This window comes from Camarhynchus parvulus, chromosome 25, assembly GCF_901933205.1.
Source record: "Camarhynchus parvulus chromosome 25, STF_HiC, whole genome shotgun sequence".
Classification (NCBI taxonomy): Eukaryota; Metazoa; Chordata; class Aves; order Passeriformes; family Thraupidae; genus Camarhynchus; species Camarhynchus parvulus.
This window is the reverse complement of record NC_044595.1, coordinates 512,003-532,437: the sequence shown is the minus strand read 5'-3', so window position 1 is coordinate 532,437 and position 20,435 is coordinate 512,003. Positions and strand designations below refer to the sequence as shown.

The 20,435-nt window shown below is 50.4% G+C and overlaps 2 protein-coding genes across 2 annotated transcripts; one reads left to right on the top strand and one right to left on the bottom strand.

Moving 5' to 3' along the window:
• Positions 1-1,284: 1,284 nt before the first annotated feature.
• On the bottom strand, positions 1,285-17,004 carry LOC115913417. Its single transcript, XM_030965438.1, has 4 exons — positions 16,739-17,004; positions 5,631-5,781; positions 5,076-5,218; positions 1,285-3,508 (listed from the first exon to the last, which is right to left on the bottom strand). Exon 4 carries the CDS (start codon positions 3,489-3,491, stop codon positions 1,527-1,529), a length of 1,965 nt encoding a protein of 654 aa, XP_030821298.1. The 5' UTR covers positions 3,492-3,508; positions 5,076-5,218; positions 5,631-5,781; positions 16,739-17,004; the 3' UTR covers positions 1,285-1,526.
• On the top strand, positions 15,649-19,250 carry LOC115913418 (protein TsetseEP-like). Its single transcript, XM_030965439.1, has 2 exons — positions 15,649-15,764; positions 17,346-19,250. The coding sequence occupies exon 2, from the start codon at positions 17,368-17,370 to the stop codon at positions 18,358-18,360; it is 993 nt and encodes a 330-aa protein (XP_030821299.1). The 5' UTR covers positions 15,649-15,764; positions 17,346-17,367; the 3' UTR covers positions 18,361-19,250.
• Positions 19,251-20,435: the final 1,185 nt, after the last annotated feature.

Below are 20,435 nucleotides of genomic sequence, written 5' to 3'. Positions count from 1 at the left end.
GATTTCCCATCCCTGGAACCACCTGGGATAGGGGAAGGTCCCTGCCCATGGAACTGGGGTGGGATTTTTTGGGATTTAAGGTTCCTTTCCATCCCAAACCATTCCAGAATTCCCTGGGCTGGTTTGGATGGGATTTTAGGGAATCAATCCTTCCCTGGCCCAGGTGATTCCATGGATTCCCCATCCCTGGGAATGTCCAGGGCCAGATTGGAGCCATCTGGGATAGGGGAATGCCCCTGCCCGTGGAATGGGACAATTTTGACGTCCCTGAAACGCAAAACATTCCAGGATTTTATCCCAATTTTAAGTGGATCCAACAGGTCCCTAAAACCCAAATAATTCCAGGATTTTATCCCTATATTAATCCCTGAAACCCAAACCATTCCAGGATTTTATCCCGATTTTAATTGGATCCAACAGGTCCCTAAAACCCAAATCATTCCCGGATTGTATTCTGATTTTAAGTGGATCCAACAGGTCCCTGAAACCCAAACCATTCCAGGATTTTATCCTGATTTTAAGCGGATCAAACAGGTCCCTAAAACCCAAAGCATTCCAGTATTTTCCCCCTCAGTTTTCGGGGGATCCGGAGGGTTGGACTGTGGGTCCAAGCAGATTTTCCACATTCCCCGCTGGAAAAAAAAAACCAAAACTCCGAGGAAAAGGAGGCACCGGGAGCTCCCGACACTCCCAGGAGCTCCCGGACAACTCCGGGTGGCACCAGGAGGTCACCGAGGCAGGGAGGGGCAGGACAAGATGCGGGACAGCGTCCCCAGCCCGGCCACACCCTCCCGTCCCCTCCGGTCACCTCGTGAGCTCCTGCTCATTCTCCTGATGATGGGGCTCAGCCGCGGCTTCATCCAGCCTGGATCTTGCTGGATTTTTAATAAATAAATATTTAATATTAAATAAAAATTTAATATTTAATAATTATTTAATATTAAACAAATATTTGATATTAAATATTTAATATTAAACAAATATTTAATATCAAATAAATATTTCCATTAAATATTTTTCTATTGAATAATATTTCTATTAAATAAATATTTCACATTAAATAAAGACGTCATGTTAAATAAATTTAATAATATTAAATATTTCTAATGTTATTAAAATTATCATAATAAGATTAACTAAATATTTCTTTCATTAAATAAAAAAACACCAAGAGGCAGAAACCCAAGATTTTAATCTGAGGTCAGGCAAGAATGTTTATTTAAGTTTATAGATATATATGTAAATATTATTATATTTCTGTAAATAAAGTTTCTTTTCAGTGCACATCTCCAGCATAAAGAATTTAATTAATTACCTTTTAAATGAAACATTTATAAAATAACCCTGCTATAACTTTCATTATTTTGAAGAGTTTTCATTTCAAGTTGTGGTTTTTCTCTTAATCAAAGAATAAAAACTTCAGGAGGGACATTTTGGGGAATTGCTGTTTGGGGACTCTGCGGGTTTAAAAAAAATGGGAATTGTGGCCACATTCCAGGAATTGTCCTCATCACACACCCTGGGGGTCACCAGGGCCACTTGGGGGCCGAGCAGTATTTCTTGGAGTGGCTGGAGATCTTCACTCCACCGGACTGCTGGGGGACACACTTGGTGGCACTTTGCTGGGGGACACACTTGGTGGCACTTTGCTGGGGGACACACTTGGTCACACACTGCTGGGGGGCACAAACTGTCCCATATTGCTGGGGGACACACTTGGTGGCACTTTGCTGGGGGACACACTTGGTGGCACTTTGCTGGGGGGCACAAACTGTCCCATATTGCTGGGGGACACACTTGGTGGCACTTTGCTGGGGGACACACTTGGTCACACACTGCTGGGGGGCACCAATTGTCCCATACTGCTGGGGGACACACTTGACACTTTGCTGGGGGACACACTTGGTGGCACTTTGCTGGGGGACACACTTGGTCACACACTGCTGGGGGGCACCAATTGTCCCATACTGCTGGGGGACACATTTGGTGGCACTTTGCTGGGGGACACAGATTGTCCCATATTGCTGGGGGACACACTTGGTTACACTCTGCTGAGGGACACAAATTGTGCCACACTGCTGAGGGACACACTTGACACTTTGCTGGGGGACACACTTGGTGGCACTTTGCTGGGGGACACAAACTGTCCCATACTTCTGGGTGACACCTTTGGTGGTGCTTTGCTGGGGGACGCACTTGGCCATGCCTTGCTGGGGGACACATTTGGTCACGCTCTGCTGGGGGACACACTTGGTGGCACTCTGTTGGGTGACACTCTTGCTCACACACTGCTGGGGGACACACTTGGTGGCATTTTGCTGGGGGACACACTTGGTGGCACTTTGCTGGGGGACACAGATTGTCCCATATTGCTGTTGGACACATTTGGTGGCACTTTGTTGGGGGACACCCTTGGTGACACTTTGCTGGGGGACACAGATTGTCCCATATTGCTGTGGGACACACTTGGTGGCACTTTGCTGGGGGACACCGATTGTCCCATATTGCTGTTGGACACATTTGCTGGCACTTTGTTGGGTGACACTCTTGCTCACACACTGCTGGGGGACACACTTGGTGGCACTTTGTTGGGGGACACCCTTGGTGGCACTTTGCTGCGGGACACAAATGCTGGCCCCGCCGGTGTCACACTGCTGCGGGACACACTTGGTGACACACCTGCTGTGCCACTGCTGGGGGACACCGGCAGTGACACTCTGCCACTGCTGGGGGACGGGCGCTGTCACCCACTGGTAGGAGACGCCCCTGGCCGCGCGCTGCTGGGGGACACAGGTGGTGACACACGTGGGGACACCCTGCTGGGGACAGACGCTGGTCACACACTGCTGGGGGACACACCTGGTGGCGCTCTGCTGCTGCGGGACGCCCTTGGTGACAAACGGCGGCCGCGGCACGCAGGTGGTGACGCACCTGGGGACAATCTTCTGCTGCTGGGGGACGCACTGGGGCGGTGGCACCTGCAGCTGCTGCGGCACGCACTGGGTGACGCCAGTGACACCCGCGCCGCCCTCCAGGCGCTGCTGCGGCACGCAGGTGGTGACACACCTGGGGACAGTCTTCTGCTGCTGGGGGACGGGCGGGCAGCGCTGTGGCACCTGCAGCTGCTGTGGCACGCACTGGGTCACCCCCACCTGCTGTGGCACGCACTGGGTGACGCCCGCGCCGCCGGCCACGCGCTGCTGCGGTGGCACGCACGTTGTCACCCTCCTGGGGACAATCTGCTGCTGCAGGAGGCGCTGGGGCACGCAGGGGGATCCGTGGAGCTGGCGGGGCGGCACGGCCGGGGTGACGCTCTCCTGGTGGCACACGCTGCAGGACGTGGCCCGCTGCAGGGGCGCCTGGCCGGGCGCGGCCTGGGGGATGCAGGCGGTGGAGTGCCACCGCTGAGGCGGGAAGGGGACGCCGGGGGACAGCGCCACGGGGTCCTGGTAGAGCGGAGGGAGGTGCTGGTGCAGGTGGCAGGACATCATGGGGACACGTGGCAGGACTGCAAGGACACGGACGGGGTTGGAGTCAGGTGAGGTTTGAGGTCCCAGCCCAAGCCAACCCTTTTGGTGGCACCTGAGGGAGCCTCTGGTCCCCAAACCTCGGGGATGTGTCCCAGCTGTGTCATGGCCCCAGCTGCTTGAGGTCTCGGGGACATCTTGGGGACACTTGAAGGACACGATGGGGTTGGAATGAGGTGAATTTTAGGGTCCCTCCCCACCCATTTGGTGACACCCATGGACACCTGGACAGGTGAGGTCCCCACACCTTGGGGACACGTCCCAGCTGTGCCACTGTCCCAGCAGCACCTGAGGGACCCAGGCGACCCCTCGTTTTTAACTCTGAACCACGTCCTGAAGCCAGGCTGGGGACATTTGGGGACATTCAGCACTGAATGTCATGCAAAAAAACCCCAATTAATTGAATTAATTAATTAATTAATTAACTAAAACTTCCCTCGCTTCCAAACTCCCCCTTTTCAGGAGCAAATCTGGGATTCAGGCACTCTGCAGTGAACCCCAAAAATCCTCTCCCACTCCAGCACAGAAATTCCGGCCAATCCGTTTTAAAAACCTCTCCCAAATTGCATTTTTCACATGGGAAAATCAGGAATAAATCTTAATTTCGTAATCCCAGAACCCCAGAGTGCTTTGGGTTGGAAAAGACAACAAATATCAACTCAAGCCCTGCCATGGGACACCTTCCATTATCTCAGGTCACTCCAACCTGGCCTGGGACACTTCCAGGGATGGGCAATCCATGGAACATCCTATTCCAGGCTCTCCTCGCTCTCACAGGGAACAATTCCTCCCCAAACCCAACCTAAATTCCTTCACTTTCACTTTTACCCCATTCCCCCTTTTCCTGTTGCTCCAGCTCCTGATGGGAAGTCCCTCCCATCACCTTTTCTTGCAGGGAATATTCTCCACGGAATCCGCCAATCCCACCCCAAAATGAGCTGGTATTTTTCCTAAAACCACCTCAGATCTTCCCCTGGAAAACACCAATCTCACCCCAAAACAAGAGGGTATTTTCTTCAAAGCCACCCCAAATCCCTGCTTGGAATCCACCAATCCCATCCCAAAACGAGCTGGTATTTTTCCTAAAATCACCCCAGATCTCTCCCTGAAAAACACCAATCCCACCCTGAACTGAGGTTTTATTTTTCCTAAAACCACCCCACATCTCTGCTTGGAATCCACCAATCCCACCTCAAATTGAAGTGTTATTTTTCCTAAAACAAACCCAGATTTCTCCCTGGAATCTGCCAATCCCACCCCAAAACCAGCCGGTATTTCCCCAAACCCACCCCAGATCTCCCCAAACCCAATCCCCAATCCCAAACCCCGCCCCAACCTGACCTTGGACCCCTCTTGTGATGGGGAATCCTCTCCGAGCCAGCCCACCCGGCCCATCCCCGCTCTGGGAATCGGGAAAATTCCCCCCCTGGAATTTGGGAATGGGGTGGGGGATCCTCTCCGAGCCAGCCCACCCGGCCCATCCCCGCTCTGGCAATCGGGAAAATTCCCCCCCTGGAATTTCTCCAGAGGTTCGGGAACGGGACTCACCCAACTCCCGGGGGCGGGAAGAGCTTCCAGAGGCGACCGGAGCGTCCCGGCTCCGCTGGAGCTTTTATGGGGCCGCCGGAGGAGCCGCCGGCTCCCGCCAGCCCCGTGGCTCTCCCGGAGTGACTCGGAGCCGCCGACTCATCCTGGACAATGAGTGGTTCCATGTCAGCTTCCCAGAGTAATTACCTCGGGATAATTAATCCTCCCGTGGCATTCGGAGCGGGCGGCCCCAGCCCCGGGGCTGTTTGTGGGGATGGGAGCGCTGGATGTGTACGGATGGGTGTTCCAGGGGGGTTTTCCCATCCCTGGGGGGCTCACAGGGGTGGGATGGTCCCAATTATTGGATTTGGGACAGGTTTTCCATGGGTTTCTCCAGCCCTGGGGTTTCATCTCATCCACCCCGCAACGCCCGGATTTTGGGGTTGTTTGGCCAAAGTTTGGGTGTGGGTTTCGATCCGCTGAGGGAAAACAGGAAAACAAATCCCTCCTTGTGGTGGGTGCAGCTCATTATCCATAAAAATCATAATTTTTTTAATTAAAAACTCCGGTTCTCACCGCGCCCTGTGGTCCTGGCTCGGTGCTGGTGTCACCAGGGCTGGGCATGGCTTTGTGTCCTGGTCCCTCTCAGCTCTCCTTGGGATCACCAGGGAGAAATTGTCCCTCAGCTCCGAGCAGGAAGGGCCTGGATTCATTCCTGGATTCGTTCCTGGTGGAGAATTCCATCATTAAAGGAGGATTTCGCCCCCTCTGCTTCCTCCCCCATGTGGGGCACAATTACCCAAGAGCTCCCAAACTTCCTGATTCATTTTCCTGTCCGAAATATTCGGGGCCCTTTCTCCTGACCACAAAAACCGCCTGGGTGCGGCTGTTTCTCCGAGTTCACAAGAAACCACAATTTTTAATTAAAAAAAATTAAAATATTCAGGCCCTGACCCCTCCCTGTGGGTTTGGGCTCTGTGTTGGTGTCACCAGGGCTGGGCTTTATTGTGTCCTGGTCCCTCTGAGTTCTGCTGGAGCCAGCAGGACCAAATTGGGCTTTTTGGGGTTTTTTTTGTGTCATTATGAACCCATAAAAGAGCTGAGCAGATTTTTAATGACTTAAGAAATCCATCTTCTGTTTTTTGGGGTATTTTGTGTCACTGTGAAACCATAAAAGCACTGAGCAGATCTTTAATCACTTAAAGAATATTCTTCTGGTTTTGGGGGGTTTTTGTATCACAATGAACCCCTAAAAGTGCTAAGCAGATCTTTAATGACTTTAAAAATTCATCTTCTGTTTTTTGGGGTTTTTTGTATCACTATGAACCCATGAAGGTGCTGAGCAGATCTTTAATGACTTTAAAAATCCATATTCTGTTTTTTTGGGTTTTTTTGTGTCACTATGAACCCCTAAAAGCACTGAGCAGATTTTTAATGACTTTTAAAATCTATCTCTGTTTTTTGGGTTTTTTTTTGTGTCACTATGAACCCATGAAGGTGCTGAGCAGATTTTTAATGACTTTAAAAATCCATATTCTGTTTTTTGGGATTTTTTGTGTCACTATGAACCCCTAAAAGCGCTGAGCAGATCTTTAGCGACCTAAAAAAAAGGGAATTCCTGGTTTTAGGAGTTTTTTAACCTCTGGGAGACGAGGAGATGAATTCTTGGGGAAGTCACGCGGTGCTGGAGGAAGTTCATCAGCTCCCGGAGCTTTTTGTCACCTCTGGCTCCGGGTGTCCCCACGCGGGTCCCGGGGCTGTCACCTGTCCCCAGAGCAGCGGGAATGTGGCCCTGGTGACTCTCAGGTGACCGGGACAGGTGAGGCACAGCCCTTGCACAACCAGCCGGGCTGCCACCCAAAAATAAACTTCCTCCAAAAATCACGTGCGACTTTCTCGCTGGTTCAACTCCTTATCTCACACAGACCGAAAATAATCCTCATAAAACCAGGGGATGGAGTTTTTAAAGTCATTAAAAATCTGCTCAGCACTTTCAGAGGTTTGTTGTGATGCAAAATAACCCCAAAAAGCCAGAAGATTAATTTTTTAAATCATTAAAAATCTGCTCAGTGCTTTTAGGGTTTCATTGTGACACAAAATAACCCCAAAAACCAAAAGATGGATTTTTTTAAAGTCATTAAAATCTGCTCAGTGCTTTTAGGGTTTCATTGTGATACAAAAACCCCCCAAAACCAGAAGATGGATTTCTTAAGTCACTAAAAATCTGCTCAGTGATTTTATGGGTTCAAAGAGACACCAAAAAAAACCCAAAAAATAAAAGATGGCTTTTTTAAGTAATTAAAAATCTTCTCAGCTCTTTTATGGGTTCATAATGACACAAAAAAAAAACCCAAAAAGGCCAATTTGGTCCTGCTGGCTCCAGCAGAGCTCAGAGGGACCAGGACACAATAAAGCCCAGCCCTGGTGACACCAACATGGAGCCCAAACCCACAGGGAGGGGTCAGGGCCTGAATATTTTAATTTTTTTTAATTAAAAATTGTGGTTTCTTGTGAACTCAGAGAAACAGCCGCACCCAGGCGGTTTTTGTGGTCAGGAGAAAGGGCCCCGAATATTTCGGACAGGAAAATGAATCAGGAAGTTTGGGAGCTCTTGGGTAATTGTGCCCCACATGGAGGAAGGAGCAGAGAGGATGGAACCTTCCCTTTTTCCGGGAATTCTCCATCAGGAGCCAATCCAGATTTTCCTGGTCAGCTCTGAGTGTCCGGCTCCACCTGGACCATGGGGACGTGGCTTTGTTGTGGCTTCTGTCCTGCAGGAATCCTTTCTTTGATCTGAAGCCACAACTCCTCCGTGGTTTTCAGCTCCCGTTTTTGGAGGCTGGGACCTCGCCTGGACCAAAACGAGCAGTTCACATCCATATAAATATAAACCATAAACAGATCCCATCTATATAAATTCATATCGATTTATCCAGGTCTGGACGGCGGCAGGTGGGACACCAGCAGGAATTTCCACCTGGAAAAGGTGGTCGGGCATTGGAAGGCGTTTCCCAGGTGGGAATTCCTGGAGCAGGTCTGATTTTCCATCTCCCGAGTTTTCAACCCAACGCCTCGGATCGCGCATTGAAAATTCACCTTTTGTTTTTGGTTTTTTTTCTCCCTTCTGTCTCCTTTTGTTCCGCTGCCAGAGTTTCTATTTTCGGAGCAGGGAGGGAGCTCTGCATTCCTGGCGCCTCACCCTCCAAATCCGCGTTCCTGACTTATTGAAGGCGGGGTGGAGAACCCCCGAGGTGCCACCGCGCTCCTCCTCCCGGCGCTTTTTGGGACCTCCCTCCTCCAACCCCTGCCTGCTCTCACTCCTTTCCTCCACCTTCGCCTGGTGGGGTGAAAAGGGCGGAATTCCAAAATCCCTGAAAAGAATTCCAAGATTGTAGAGTCCAAGCTCGATCCCCACCTGGCCACCCAGAACTCCAGGAATTCCTTGGACACTTCCAGGGGTGGCCACTCCAACCCTCCCTGAGCCCTTTCCAAAGCCTTTTCCCTTTTCCAGGAGGAATTTTCCCAAATTTCCCGCCCTGGCACAGCTTGAGGCCGTTCCCTCTTGTCCTGCCCCATTCCCTGGGATCAGATCCCAAATTCCCCCTGGATCCCCCTTTTCTCCAGGCTGAGCCCTCCCCTAGATCCCTCAGGATTTTCCAGATCCTTCTCCAGCTGCTCCAGCCCCTCCATGTCCCTTTTCCGCCAGGGGACAGAGGACCGAGTGTCACCCGAGTGTCACCCGAGTGTCCCCAACCACCAGAGCGCAGCATTGGCCCGCGCAGGCGGCTCCTGGAAAATCCCTTGGGATCCTCCCCTCTTTTTCTCTCTGTGTCTCCAGGAAAAGTTTTAATTTCGGGTTTGGCTCAGCCCAGCCCCTTCTCGCCGCTGGATCTGGGAGGCCGTGAAGTGGATCCAGGCTGGGAATGTTGGGAATTTTGGGAATGTTGGGGCCCCCAGAGCCCCTCCAGGATCTGCAGGGGCTCTGGGGAAGCTGGAGAGGGACTTTTCCTCGGGAACTGCAGGAATGGGGTCAGGGGGGACAGAGGGGGAATTTGGGTGGGATTTTGGGTTGGAGTTGTTCCCTGTGAGGGCCTGGCCCAGGGAATTCCATGGATTTCCCAGCCCTGGACGTGTCCAAGGCCAGGCTGGGCAGGGCTTGGAGCAACCTGGGATCATGGAAGGTGTCCCTGCCCCTGGGTTGGAACTGGATGAGACCTAAGGTCCCTTCCCACCCAAACCATTCCAGGGTTCCAAACCATTCCAAACCATTCCAAAACCATTCCACGGTTCCAAACCATTCCACTGTTCCAAACCCTTCCACCATTCCAAACCATTCCAAACCATTCCATGATTCCAAACCATTCCAAACCATTCCAAACCATTCCAGGGTTCCAAACCATTCCAAACCATTCCATGATTCCAAACCATTCCAAACCATTTGAGGGTTCCAAACCATTCCGAAACTATTCCAAAACAATTCCAAACCATTCCACCATTCCAAAACCATTTCACGATTCCAAATGATTCCAAAACCATTACATTATTCCAAACCATTCTGCCACTCCAAAATCATTCCAAAACCATTCCACTATTCCAAACCATTCCAAACCATTCCAAACCATTCCAAACAATTCCATGGTTCCAAACCATTCCAAACCATTCCAAACCATTCCAGGCACAGGGAAGGGAGGGAAGGGCAGGGGCCAAAGGGAACGTGAGGGGACGAGCAGGGACCATGCTCAGAGTAATTAATTAATTTAATTAATTTGTAATTAAAGAGCTGCACAAGAGCTGCAGACAAGAAAACCTCTCTCGTTATGAGTAAATTCCCAATTTGGGCGATTTAACAGCACTCAGGGCAAAATGAGAATGAAACTCCTCAGCTGGGTCCCTCTTGCTTCACCATAAAAGGGTGAAATAAAGGGTGAATAAATTATTACTTAATTAACTCTTGGTTTCTCTAATTAGGAGCTCTTTGTTCTGGGGAGGTTAAGCCTGGCTTTAGGGTCAGAATAACCCGGGTGACTTCTCAAAGCTCAGCTTTTTTGGGGTTTCAGCACCAATTTTTCTTGCCTCAGCGCCTCCATCCATCGGCTCCATCCCTGTGCGGGGATTCCACGGGGAATCAAACCCTGGGATTTGGGATTGGCCTCGCGCAGGTGCTGGGATGGAGCAAATGGCAAGCCCAGGGTTGTAATTTTAATTATTTTAGTGATTAACTCAGCCCAGCTCATGGAACCCATGGAAAGGACGAAATCCAAGATAAATCCTTTTGGCTTTTTTGGCTCAAAGACCAATAATCGCCTTTCCCAGTGGCACCAGGAGCACCACAGAGCTGATATTCCAGAAAAAATAAAAAAAACAAAAGGGATTTTATCTTTTCCAAGAGGTCGGGGAGGCTGAAACCCAGCTCTGCATCCCAATTCTCCCTTGGGTGACCCTAAGGCTTCTCAGCTTTCCAGCAGGTCCTGGAAAAAGCTGGGAAAGGCTGAACCCCAGCGAGTTCACCCCCAGTGAGCTCCGGAGGGGGAATGAAGCAATCGGGAATTGGGTTCTTTGATGGGGTGGCTGCTGGAGGAGTTGTGGGGTTTCAGTGAGGCAATCAGAGCCCTGCGGGGGAAATTAGGGATTAATTTAGGCTGGGAATTAGCAGGAGGTTTTCAGGGAGCAGAGAAGAAATTAGGGATTAATTTAGGCTGGGAATTAGCAGGAGGTTTTCAAGGAGCAGAGAAGAAATTAGGGATTAATTTAGGCTGGGAATTAGCAGGAGGTTTTCAAGGAGCAGAGAAGAAATTAGGGATTAATTTAGGCTGGGAATTAGCAGGAGGTTTTCAAGGAGCAGAGAAGAAATTAGGGATTAATTTAGGCTGGGAATTAGCAGGAGGTTTTCAGGGAGCAGCCCAGGAGGACTCAGGAGCAGGCTGGGAAATCCAAAAACGGGACTCAAAACAAGAACCAAGCTTTGGGCTGGAGTTTGGGGGGGATTTATGGGGAGGTTTTACAGGAGAGTCCCAGACTTGGAAACTCAGCTGGGAAACTCAGAGTTTTATAGGAATTGTCTGGATCCTGGGAAGATCAGGAATCACTGAATTATGGAATAGTTTGGGTTTGGAAGGGATCTTAAACATCATTTCATTCCAGCCTCTGCCTTGGGACACCTTCTGCTGTCCCTGGTGGCTCCAGGCTGGAATTGGGCCCTTCCAGGGATGGGAAATCCATGGAATTCCCTGGGACCCTCACAGGGAACAATTCCTCCCCAAAATCCCACCCAAATTCCCCCTGACCACATTCCCTGTGTCCTGTCCCTGCGGTTCCTGAGGAAAAGTCCCTCTCCAGCTTCCCTGCAGATCCTGGAGTTCTCCACAGGCTCAACATTCCCAACCTGTCAAAAAAAAACCAAAAAAAACCAGCCAGGAAAAGACCGTGGATGCTCCAGATCCAGTCCTTGGGTCCTGCAGCACTTGGGGGTGTCCAGGTTTTTTGGGACCTTAAATCCCACCCTGCGCCACGGGCAGGGACAATTCCCACCCTGCCAGCCTGGCCTTGGACACTTCCAGGGAAGCCACAAAAGGTCCCTGGAGTCTGGGGCAGGAGCTGCTCCAGGCTCCAGACCGATACCGGGAGATGTTGCAGGTGTTAATTAAGCCATCCAGCAGGCGCTAATTAAGCCTTTGTTTGATGAGTTCACGGCCATGTCCAGCCCGGAGCTGGACACAACAACGGGATGGGAGGAGCCGAACCCTCCGGGAGCGCCGGGCCAGGCTGGGCCGGTTCGGCGGCTCCTGAGTCACGGCTGAAATCCGGCAGGGCAAAAGTTCCCGAGGATCCTCCCCTCCGTGCACAAAGGTCCTGAATCCTGGGGGAAAAAAATCAGGCAGAACCCATGAAATCATGAGAGAAGGATCCTCGCTTCCCAAAAAAAAAAATCTGAACAAAAGCCCCCAAATCCTGCGTGGCAAAAATCAGGGGGTCTGTGGAGTCTTGAGGGAGAGCTCCTCACTTCCCAAAAACTCTGATGCTTTCCCCAAATCCTGGGTGGAAAAAAGGTGAGGGAGCATCCTTAGGGTCCTGAGGGAGGGGTCCTCACTTCCCCAAAAAAATCTGATCCCTGCATAAAACCCCCAAAATTCTGGGTGGCAAAAAGCCAGGGATCATCTATGAGGAGCCCAAGCCCAGATTCTCTGCAGGGCTCTCCATTTCCAAAAAATCCGATGCCTGCACAAAAATCCCAAAATTCTGGGTGGCAAAAAGGTCAGGGAGCCTCCAAAGAGTCCTGAGGGAGGGGTCCTCACTTCCCAAAATTATCTGATCCTTCCCCCAAATCCTGGATGGAAAAAAAGGTCAAGGATCATCCACAGAGTCCTGACTGAGGGGTTCTCACTTCCCCAAAAAAATCTGGGAATTGCATGAAAATCCCCAAATCTGAGGTGGCAAAAAAGGTCAAGGGAGCATCCATGGGATCCTCACTTCCCAAAATTTGGATCCATTTTTTTGGCAGAGTGAAGGGAAGGAGCTCCGGGACCCTTGGGGACACCGAGACGCCTCTGGGACATCCCTGATGGAGCCTCCAGCTCCCGTTTGGATCTCCTGGAATAACTCCTGGGAATCACCTGGGAGATCCCTGATAAATTCGGGATCTGTTGGGTCTGGGGCAGCAAATCCCACCGGGGAATGCCGGGCTGGGAATTTCCTTCCCCGCGGTGTCGCGATCCCCGGAATTTGTGGAATATTGGGATGGACCGGGAGCCTCACGTTCCCTCCATTCCCTCACATTTCTCCCGTCGTTTTCCCAAAGGTTTGGCTAAAAATAGATTTTTGTGCAATTCCCGGGGCTGGGAAAAGCAATTCCATCTCTCCTCAGGGAAAAGCATTCCCTCCCTTTCCAGGGGCTGACTCCGGAGCCTCTTTGGGCAATATCCACGAAGTTTTGTGCTGAGGTTGCTGCCCGGTGACCTCCACAGCATTTCCAGACTGGATCCAAACCAGTTTGAGGTCAGGCCACATCTCCTGATCTCCAGACAGGGTTTAGGATTGGGTTTAGGATTAGGTTTGGGTTTAGGTTTGGGTTTAGGTCTCTCCCTCCCAGCCATGGGAAGTGTTTGACTTTAACCCCTGGGCGTTGCACGTTCTGGATTTAAATTTGGCACTGAATTTTTCCAGAAATCTTTTATTTGTTGCTTAAATAAAAATGCCCTGAGCAGGTGGAGGTGTCCGGTCCCTCGCTGGGCTCTGAGGGATGGACAGCACCGGCCTGAGGAGGAGAATTCCCTCGGGAATATTGCACAAAAATTCGGGTGGAAGGTTGGAGGTGGTGAAATTCCCTGTCCGCTCTCAAACTCGGCTGCTCCGGCAAAAACCAGGATCGGGGAATGATGAAATCGTGGGATAATAGAATCAGGGAATCATGGAGTGCCAGAGGATCATAAAATCATGGAGTTAGGGAATCGTAGAATCAGAATTCCAATTATCATGGAATAATAGAATCAGAGAATCATGGAACCATAAAGTCACAAAATTATGGAATTAGAGGATCACAGAATCACAAAATCATGGAATAACAGAGTCAGAGGATCATAAAATCATGGAGTTAGGGAATTGTGGAATCAGAGAATCGTGGAATAATAGAATCAGAGAATTAAGGGATCAGAAGATCATGGAGTCATAAAGTCACAAAATGATGGAATTAGAGGATCACAAAATCATGGAATAATAGAGTCAGAGGATCAGAAAATCATGGAGTTAGGGAATTGTGGAATCAGAGAATCATGGAATAAGAGAATCAGAGAATCACGGAATAACAGAAGCATAAAATCATGGAATAATAAAATCAGAGAATCCGAGAAAATCAGAGGATCATGGAATGGTTTGGGTTGGGAAGGACCTTCAGGATCATCCCGTTCCAAGCCCCTGCCACGACCAGGGACAATTGCAACTGTCCCAGGTCCCTCCGAGCCCCATCCAACCTTTCCTCGGACACCTCCAGGAACGGGGCAGTGCCGAACCCCAAGGTTTTGAGGACTCTGATCTCCTTCCCTGCATCTCCCCGCAGGAAGGGCACAATTCCAGGAGCTTATCTCGGTTCCGAGCCCTGCCAGCCACCGGGCTGCCTCGAAAGCAGCCGGGCAGGTCTGGGAAGCGCCCTAATTCCAGCCTGGAATCGGCACCAGCGGAGCACCAGCAAGGCCTGAGTCAGGCTTTGGGCTTGGGCTGGGGTATCCCCCAAGCTGGAGACTAAAACCGAGCTTATCCCAGTGGGAACAGCAAGGCAGGACCCAGGGGGAAATGGGAATTGTATGGATGGGAGAAAATTCCGGAATTTTCCAGCCTTGTGCTGCTGAAGGGTTGTTGAGGGAGGAAGTTGCAGCCGCTTCCAGGTGTTGCCCAGGAATTCCGGGAGGTGACGCGGGACCAGCTCAGCCTGTTGGAAGTGATCGTGTCGGGATCTTGATCCGATAAAAACTCCGGAAAAGCCGCGGGGATGAGCCCAGGATGACCAAAGGTGACGAAATTCCCGTCTGGGTGGGACACGGCGTCTCCAGGAGCTGTGTCCCAATGCATCCCGGAGATTTGGGGGCTTGGGATTGGATTTCAGAGGGTTTTCCCGTTCCATAAATGTCTGGTTTTCATTCCACCTGGGCTGATCCTCAGGGAACGCGCTGCATACACAGAGCTCCCATTATTTCACATCTAGGCTGAAACAGCTTTTTAAATTCCCTTCTGGAATTCCGTGGGGCCCGTTCCCCAAATTCCACTTGGATGGGGAAAATCTTGGATATTGTTAAAAAAAAATGCTGGAGATGACCTCAGCTCCCTGCTCCATCACATTTGGATGGGTGGGAGCTGCATCTCAGTGGAAAATGAGATTTATCCAGGGAATTCCAGGATCACTGAGGATGGAAAAGCCCTCCAAGATCATCGAGCCCATCTTTAGATGTATCAACCCCTTTCCAGGAATTCCTCAGACACCTCCAGGGGTGGCAACTCCAAACCTCTCTAGGAACCCCTGACCACCCTCTCCAGGAGGAAATTCCTGGAATTTCCAGGAAATCAATCCTGGTGATTCCAAACAGATATGAAAGTTGAGGGAAATCCGTGAAGTTCTTCCCAAGGAAAACTCAGGAGAGGTTTAGCTGTGGGATGACCTCTGGATGGGTTGAGGAGGGAATTCCCAATAAATCCCAGAAATTTCAGATATTGGGGGTGTTTTAGCTATGGAATGACCCCCGGATGGGTTGAGGTGGGAATTCCCAATAAATCCCAGGAATTTCAGACATCGGGGGGTGGTTTAGCTATGGAATGACCCCCGGATGGGTTGAGGTGGGAATTCCCAATAAATCCCAGGAATTTCAGACATCGGGGGGTGTTTTAGCTATGGAATGACCCCTGGATGGGTTGAGGTGGCACCAAACCCCACCAAGCCCCCAAACCTCAACGGGGTTCCCCACAACTCCACGATCCCAAGGCTCTGACCTTTGTCCAGGGAGAAATCCCACGGTTCAGCGGGATTAGTCAGGGGAACGGACTCAGAACCCTCTCTGGAAAGTGCCTACGTGTAAAACCCGGCCGGGCAAGGTTCTTGTGAAAGAATGAGCTCATCAGCCAGGAGGACTCATTCCCAGAAGGCAGGGCTTCCAAACCCTATAAAAGATCCCAAATCTCCCCTCTCCAGCATCCACTCTCCGCTCCCGTTGCTCCCTCGGCATCAGCTGGGTGAGTCCTGGAATCCCGAGGTTCCTCAGGGAGGTTTGGGATTGAGAATATCGAGATTTTTGGGGAGGTTTGGGATTGAGATAATCGAGATTTTTGGGGAGGTTTGGGATTGAGAATATCGAGATTTTGGGGAGGTTTGGGATTGAGATAATCGAGATTTTTGGGGAGGTTTGGGATTGAGAATATCGAGATTTTTGGGGGATATTTGGGACTGAGAGTCCTGGGATTTTTGGGGAGGTTTGGGTTTCAGAATGCAGAATTTTGGAGGGGATATTTGGGATTGAGAATCCCGGTACTTTTGGGGGATATTTGGGATTGAGAATCCCGATATTTTTGGAGTATGTTTGGGATTGAGGATTGTGATTTTGGGGGGGATATTTGGGGTTCTGCCTTTCAGGAAAGGTTGGATTTGGTGCCTTGGGATACACGGAGGGTTCCTGGAAAGGAGGGAATTTGTGGGCGTTGGGGCGGGCTGGAAACGGTACTGGAAGGCAAATTAAGACCGAGCCTAAATCGGAGGGTAATTAAGCCCTAAATTAGACCCTTCCTGAGGCACGGATCAGAGGGAATTCCGTTGGTTCAAGGGCGAATCTCCTCCCTCCAGGCAAGGACACCAAATCCTCTCCTGCCAAATTGATTTTCCTGTGATTTTATAACCAAAATATTTTTTAAACTTCCGTTTCACCCAGGAATTCCTTGGAAAGAGGCAAATTTGGGAGCAAGAGGGCGCTGCAGGGAGACAAGGAGTGAAAATATTCCCCAAGCGCCGCCTCATCTGTGTCAGGAACAAGATCTTAATTAATTAATTAATTAATCGAGGTCTTATCAGATGTAAAAAAATATATATATAAATAAATAAAAGGGAGGAGAGGAGGGGATTGGCTGTGAGAGGAGCTGGGAACCCCCCGGGAAAGGGAGGAGGAATTTCCCCTCTCTCTGCCTTGGGGAGTTCAAATCCCTTTTGGAATTCTCACCTTTCACTCCTCGGATTTTGAAAAGCGGCAGCGCAGGAATTCCCGAGGTCCGTGCGAGCCTTCAGCGGCCGCAAAATTGTCCCCAAATTCTCTCCGAATTGTCCCCGAATTGTCCACGAGGAGAAACCGGCGCTGCCCGCTCTGACTGGGGAGGGGACGGCGGTGACAATCCCGGACCTCGGGGACGCTTTATCCCAGGGAATTCCCTTCCCAGGACCCTTCCAGGGTCACCCAAACCCTCGGCATTGTCACCGCAGCCGGGTGAGGCCGGAGCGAGAGGAGGAGCTCTCTCCTGGGAATTTAACCCTCAGCTCGCCGGAGCCTCCAGGAGAAACCTCCCCCGGCGTTCCAAATTCCAGGGAAAAGCTGAAAATCGAGTGGGAAAAAGCAGGAATTATTTCGGGTTTACCAGTACAAAACACTCCCTTGGCCCCACATTTATATTTTTCTTTTTTTCTGGCACGACAAACGTGTAATGTTTGGTTTTAGCCTCGGGAAGCCAAGGGCAGAGGAGGAAAAGTCGGCTTTTTAAAATTTTAACACGTTTTTCAGAATTGTGTCACCCTCGTCCCGGTAACAGAAGAAATTCCCACTTTTTTTTTTTCAGGTGATCCCGTTTTCCCGCAGAGATGTCTCTGAACCAGATGCAAATCAAACAGGAGCTGCAGCTCCCCCCCGGTTTGGGTAAAACCACCCCAAAACAGAGCCCGGAGCATCCCCAGATCCCGGTGCCCGAGCCGCTCCCGGCAGCGGCGAAATTCCCGGAAAAGGCGATCCCAGAACCGGGAAAAGGGGAAACTGCGGGGGCTGCGGGGCCCCAGGAGCAGCAAACTCAAATCCCTGCGGCATTCCCGCACCCCGAACCTGCTCCGCGCCTGGAAGAGAAATCCTGCCAGGAACCGACGCTGGAGAAGCAGGAGGTCAAGGAGATCCCGGTTCCCGTTCCCGTTCCCTGCGCCCAGGAGAAGCAGCAGCGCCAGGAAATCCCGGTGTCCATCCCAGAAAAACAGGAATGCAAGGAAATCCCGGTGTCCGTCCCTGACCCTGTCCCGTGTTCCCAGGAGAAGCAGAAATGCAAGGAAATCCCGGTGTCAATCCCAGAAAAGCAGGAAAAGCAGGAATGCAAGGAAATCCCAGTGTCCATCCCAGAAAAGCAGGAATGCAAGGACACCCCTGTCCCCATCCCAGTTCCAACCCCTGAACCCACCCCGTGTTCCCAGGAAAAACAGGAATGCAAGGAAATCCCTGTTTCCATCCCAGAAAAGCAGGAATGCAAGGAAATCCCGGTGTTCATCCCGGAAAAACAGGAAAAGCAGGAATGCAAGGAAATCCCCGTTTCCATCCCAGAAAAGCAGGAATCCAAGGACACCCCTGTCCCCATCCCAGTCCCAGACCCCATCCCCTTTTCCCAGCAAAAGCAGGAATTCCAGGAGATCCCGGTGCCCACACCGTGTCCCCAGGAAAAGCAGGAATTCCAGGAGATCTCAGACCCCATCCCCTCTTCCCAGCAAAAGCAGGAATTCCAGGAGATCCCGGTGCCCACCCCGGAGCAGCGCTCCCTTCCCGAGAAATTCCCTCCGCTGGAGCAGCAGCTGGAGCAGCCGGGCCCGTGGCAGAAATAGAGGGAAAATCCCGATCCCGGGGGTTTTCTCCCCGAATCCAGAGGTTTTTCCAAGCTTTTTTTTTTGTTGTTGTTGATTTTTTTTTTTAACCCCTTAAGCAGAGCTTTTGTCAGGAATTCCTTCCAGCCGCCCCTCCCGCTAACGCCTTGTCCTTTACTAACAGCAGGGAATTCTTTTCCAGCAGGGAATGCTTTTCCAGCAGGGCTGTAGCTCCCCTTCCCAAATTCCTGCCCTTTTTTTTCCCCAATCCCGAGGCTTTGGAATGCCCAAAAAGCCCCCCCAAAAAATTCATGGAGCAAGGCGGGGTTCGCGAAGTTAAAACCCCAAAATCCTGGGAAGAGCTCGTCTCCTTTTTCCTGCCTTTCTCCCCTGGATTCCAGCTCCCACCTGGAATTTGGGAAGTTTTTCCCTATAAATAACCAGATTTTTGTGCGGGATCTGCCGCCAAAAAGCTCAAAACTTCCCAAATCGGGAATCAGTGCTGAATAAAAAATAATCCTTGGGGACTGAGGGAGAAAAATGAAGATTTTTAGGATAGATCAGACTTTGGTGGAATTTAAAATAATTCTTTGGTATTGAGGGGGGAAAAGGAAGAATTTTAGGTTAAATCCGAGCTCGCTCTCATCTTGAATTTCCTCGGAGGTGTCAAAGAACAGGTCAGGCCGTGAATATTCCGCAATTACCCAAATTGATGGATAATTAACTCCACTCCAGACATGTTTGGGAAGGGATTAACCCCGGGCGTGGCGCAGACGGGATCAAGGAGGAATTCCAGCCGGGAATGTTTCGCCACCCGTCGGTGTTTGGGACTTTGTCTCGTGGTTGTTTTCGGCTGCTGTTGGATCCAGGATTTATTTCACTGTGAAAATTCCGCAATAAAAGCGACTTTCAGTGCCGATTTTTGGGAATTTTTGTTCTTGGTCTTGTGGGGGGGGCGGTGTTTATATCAGGTTGTGGGGGGTTTTGCACCAAATTTTGGGGATTTTTGTACCAAGTTTTGGGTGTTTTTGTACCAAGTTTTGGGGTTTTTTAAATCAAATTTAGGACATTTTAAAATCAAATTTAGGGAAGTTTTTTATACTGAGTTTTGGGGGGTTTTATATCAAGCTTTGGGGATTTGTTTATCAAATTGTGGGGATTTTTATACCAAGTTTTGGGAAATTTTGTACCAAATTGCTGGGATTTTTAAAATCGAGTTTTGGGGGATCTTTAAAATCAAGTTTTGGAGAATTTTTAAATCAAGTTTTGGAGAATTTTTAAATCAAGTTTTGGGGATTTTTAAATCAAGTTTTGGGGATTTTCAATGGCTTCTCCTGAAAAAGGTGGAGAGGAGGCTCAGCTTGCAAAAACCAGGGGTTTTGTGGGCTTAAAGTTGATATTTTAGGGTAAAATAAAAGAGAAAGAAAAGGGGGAAAGGGAGAAAAGCACGAACAAAAACACCAGCAAGCAACCACGAGGTCATTCCACCATTTTATTGCACCACATCCCAAATTAAACTCGGAATTAAAACCATCCCCCGCCGCTCATTTATCATTTTTTTTTTAAGCCCTATTAAGCGCATCTCGTTGTGAGGTAATTCCTGGCAAGCGAAGCGGGTGGCTGCAGGTCTGGACGCATTCCCGGGAGCCAGGAGAGGTGGGAAAAGCAGGATTTGGGAATTTTCCTACTTCTGCTTGGAGCACTGCTGGTGCTGTTGCTGCTGGGGGACGCTCTTGGCGGCCGCCTGGGCCTGGCCTTTGGGGGCCTGGCTTTGCTGGACGCCCTTGGGAAGGGCCCCACATTTCTGCTGGCACTGGGCCGGGATCTGCTGTGGCTGCTTCTGCTGCTGGGACATCCTGGAATTCAAAACCACCGAGAGAACCGAGCAAATTTCAGCCTTGAATTCGCCTTTTTTGGGGTGTTGAGGTTCCGGGCACTGCCTCAGCTTTGAGATCGACCCCGGCTGATTTAAACTCAATCCCAGTCCCGAAGCGGGGTTAAATCCCTGAATTTTGGGGAGTTGTTTCCCGCCCTTTATTGGGGCCTTTGGTTGTCCACGGGATTCTTACCAATCCCAGAAAAATTATCACAAAGTT

Coding starts and splice junctions, on each gene's coding strand:
- LOC115913418 (XM_030965439.1), top strand. CDS start 17,368: ATGTCTCTGAACCAGATGCAAATCAAACAGGAGCTGCAGCTCCCCCCC.
- LOC115913417 (XM_030965438.1), bottom strand. CDS start 3,491: ATGATGTCCTGCCACCTGCACCAGCACCTCCCTCCGCTCTACCAGGAC.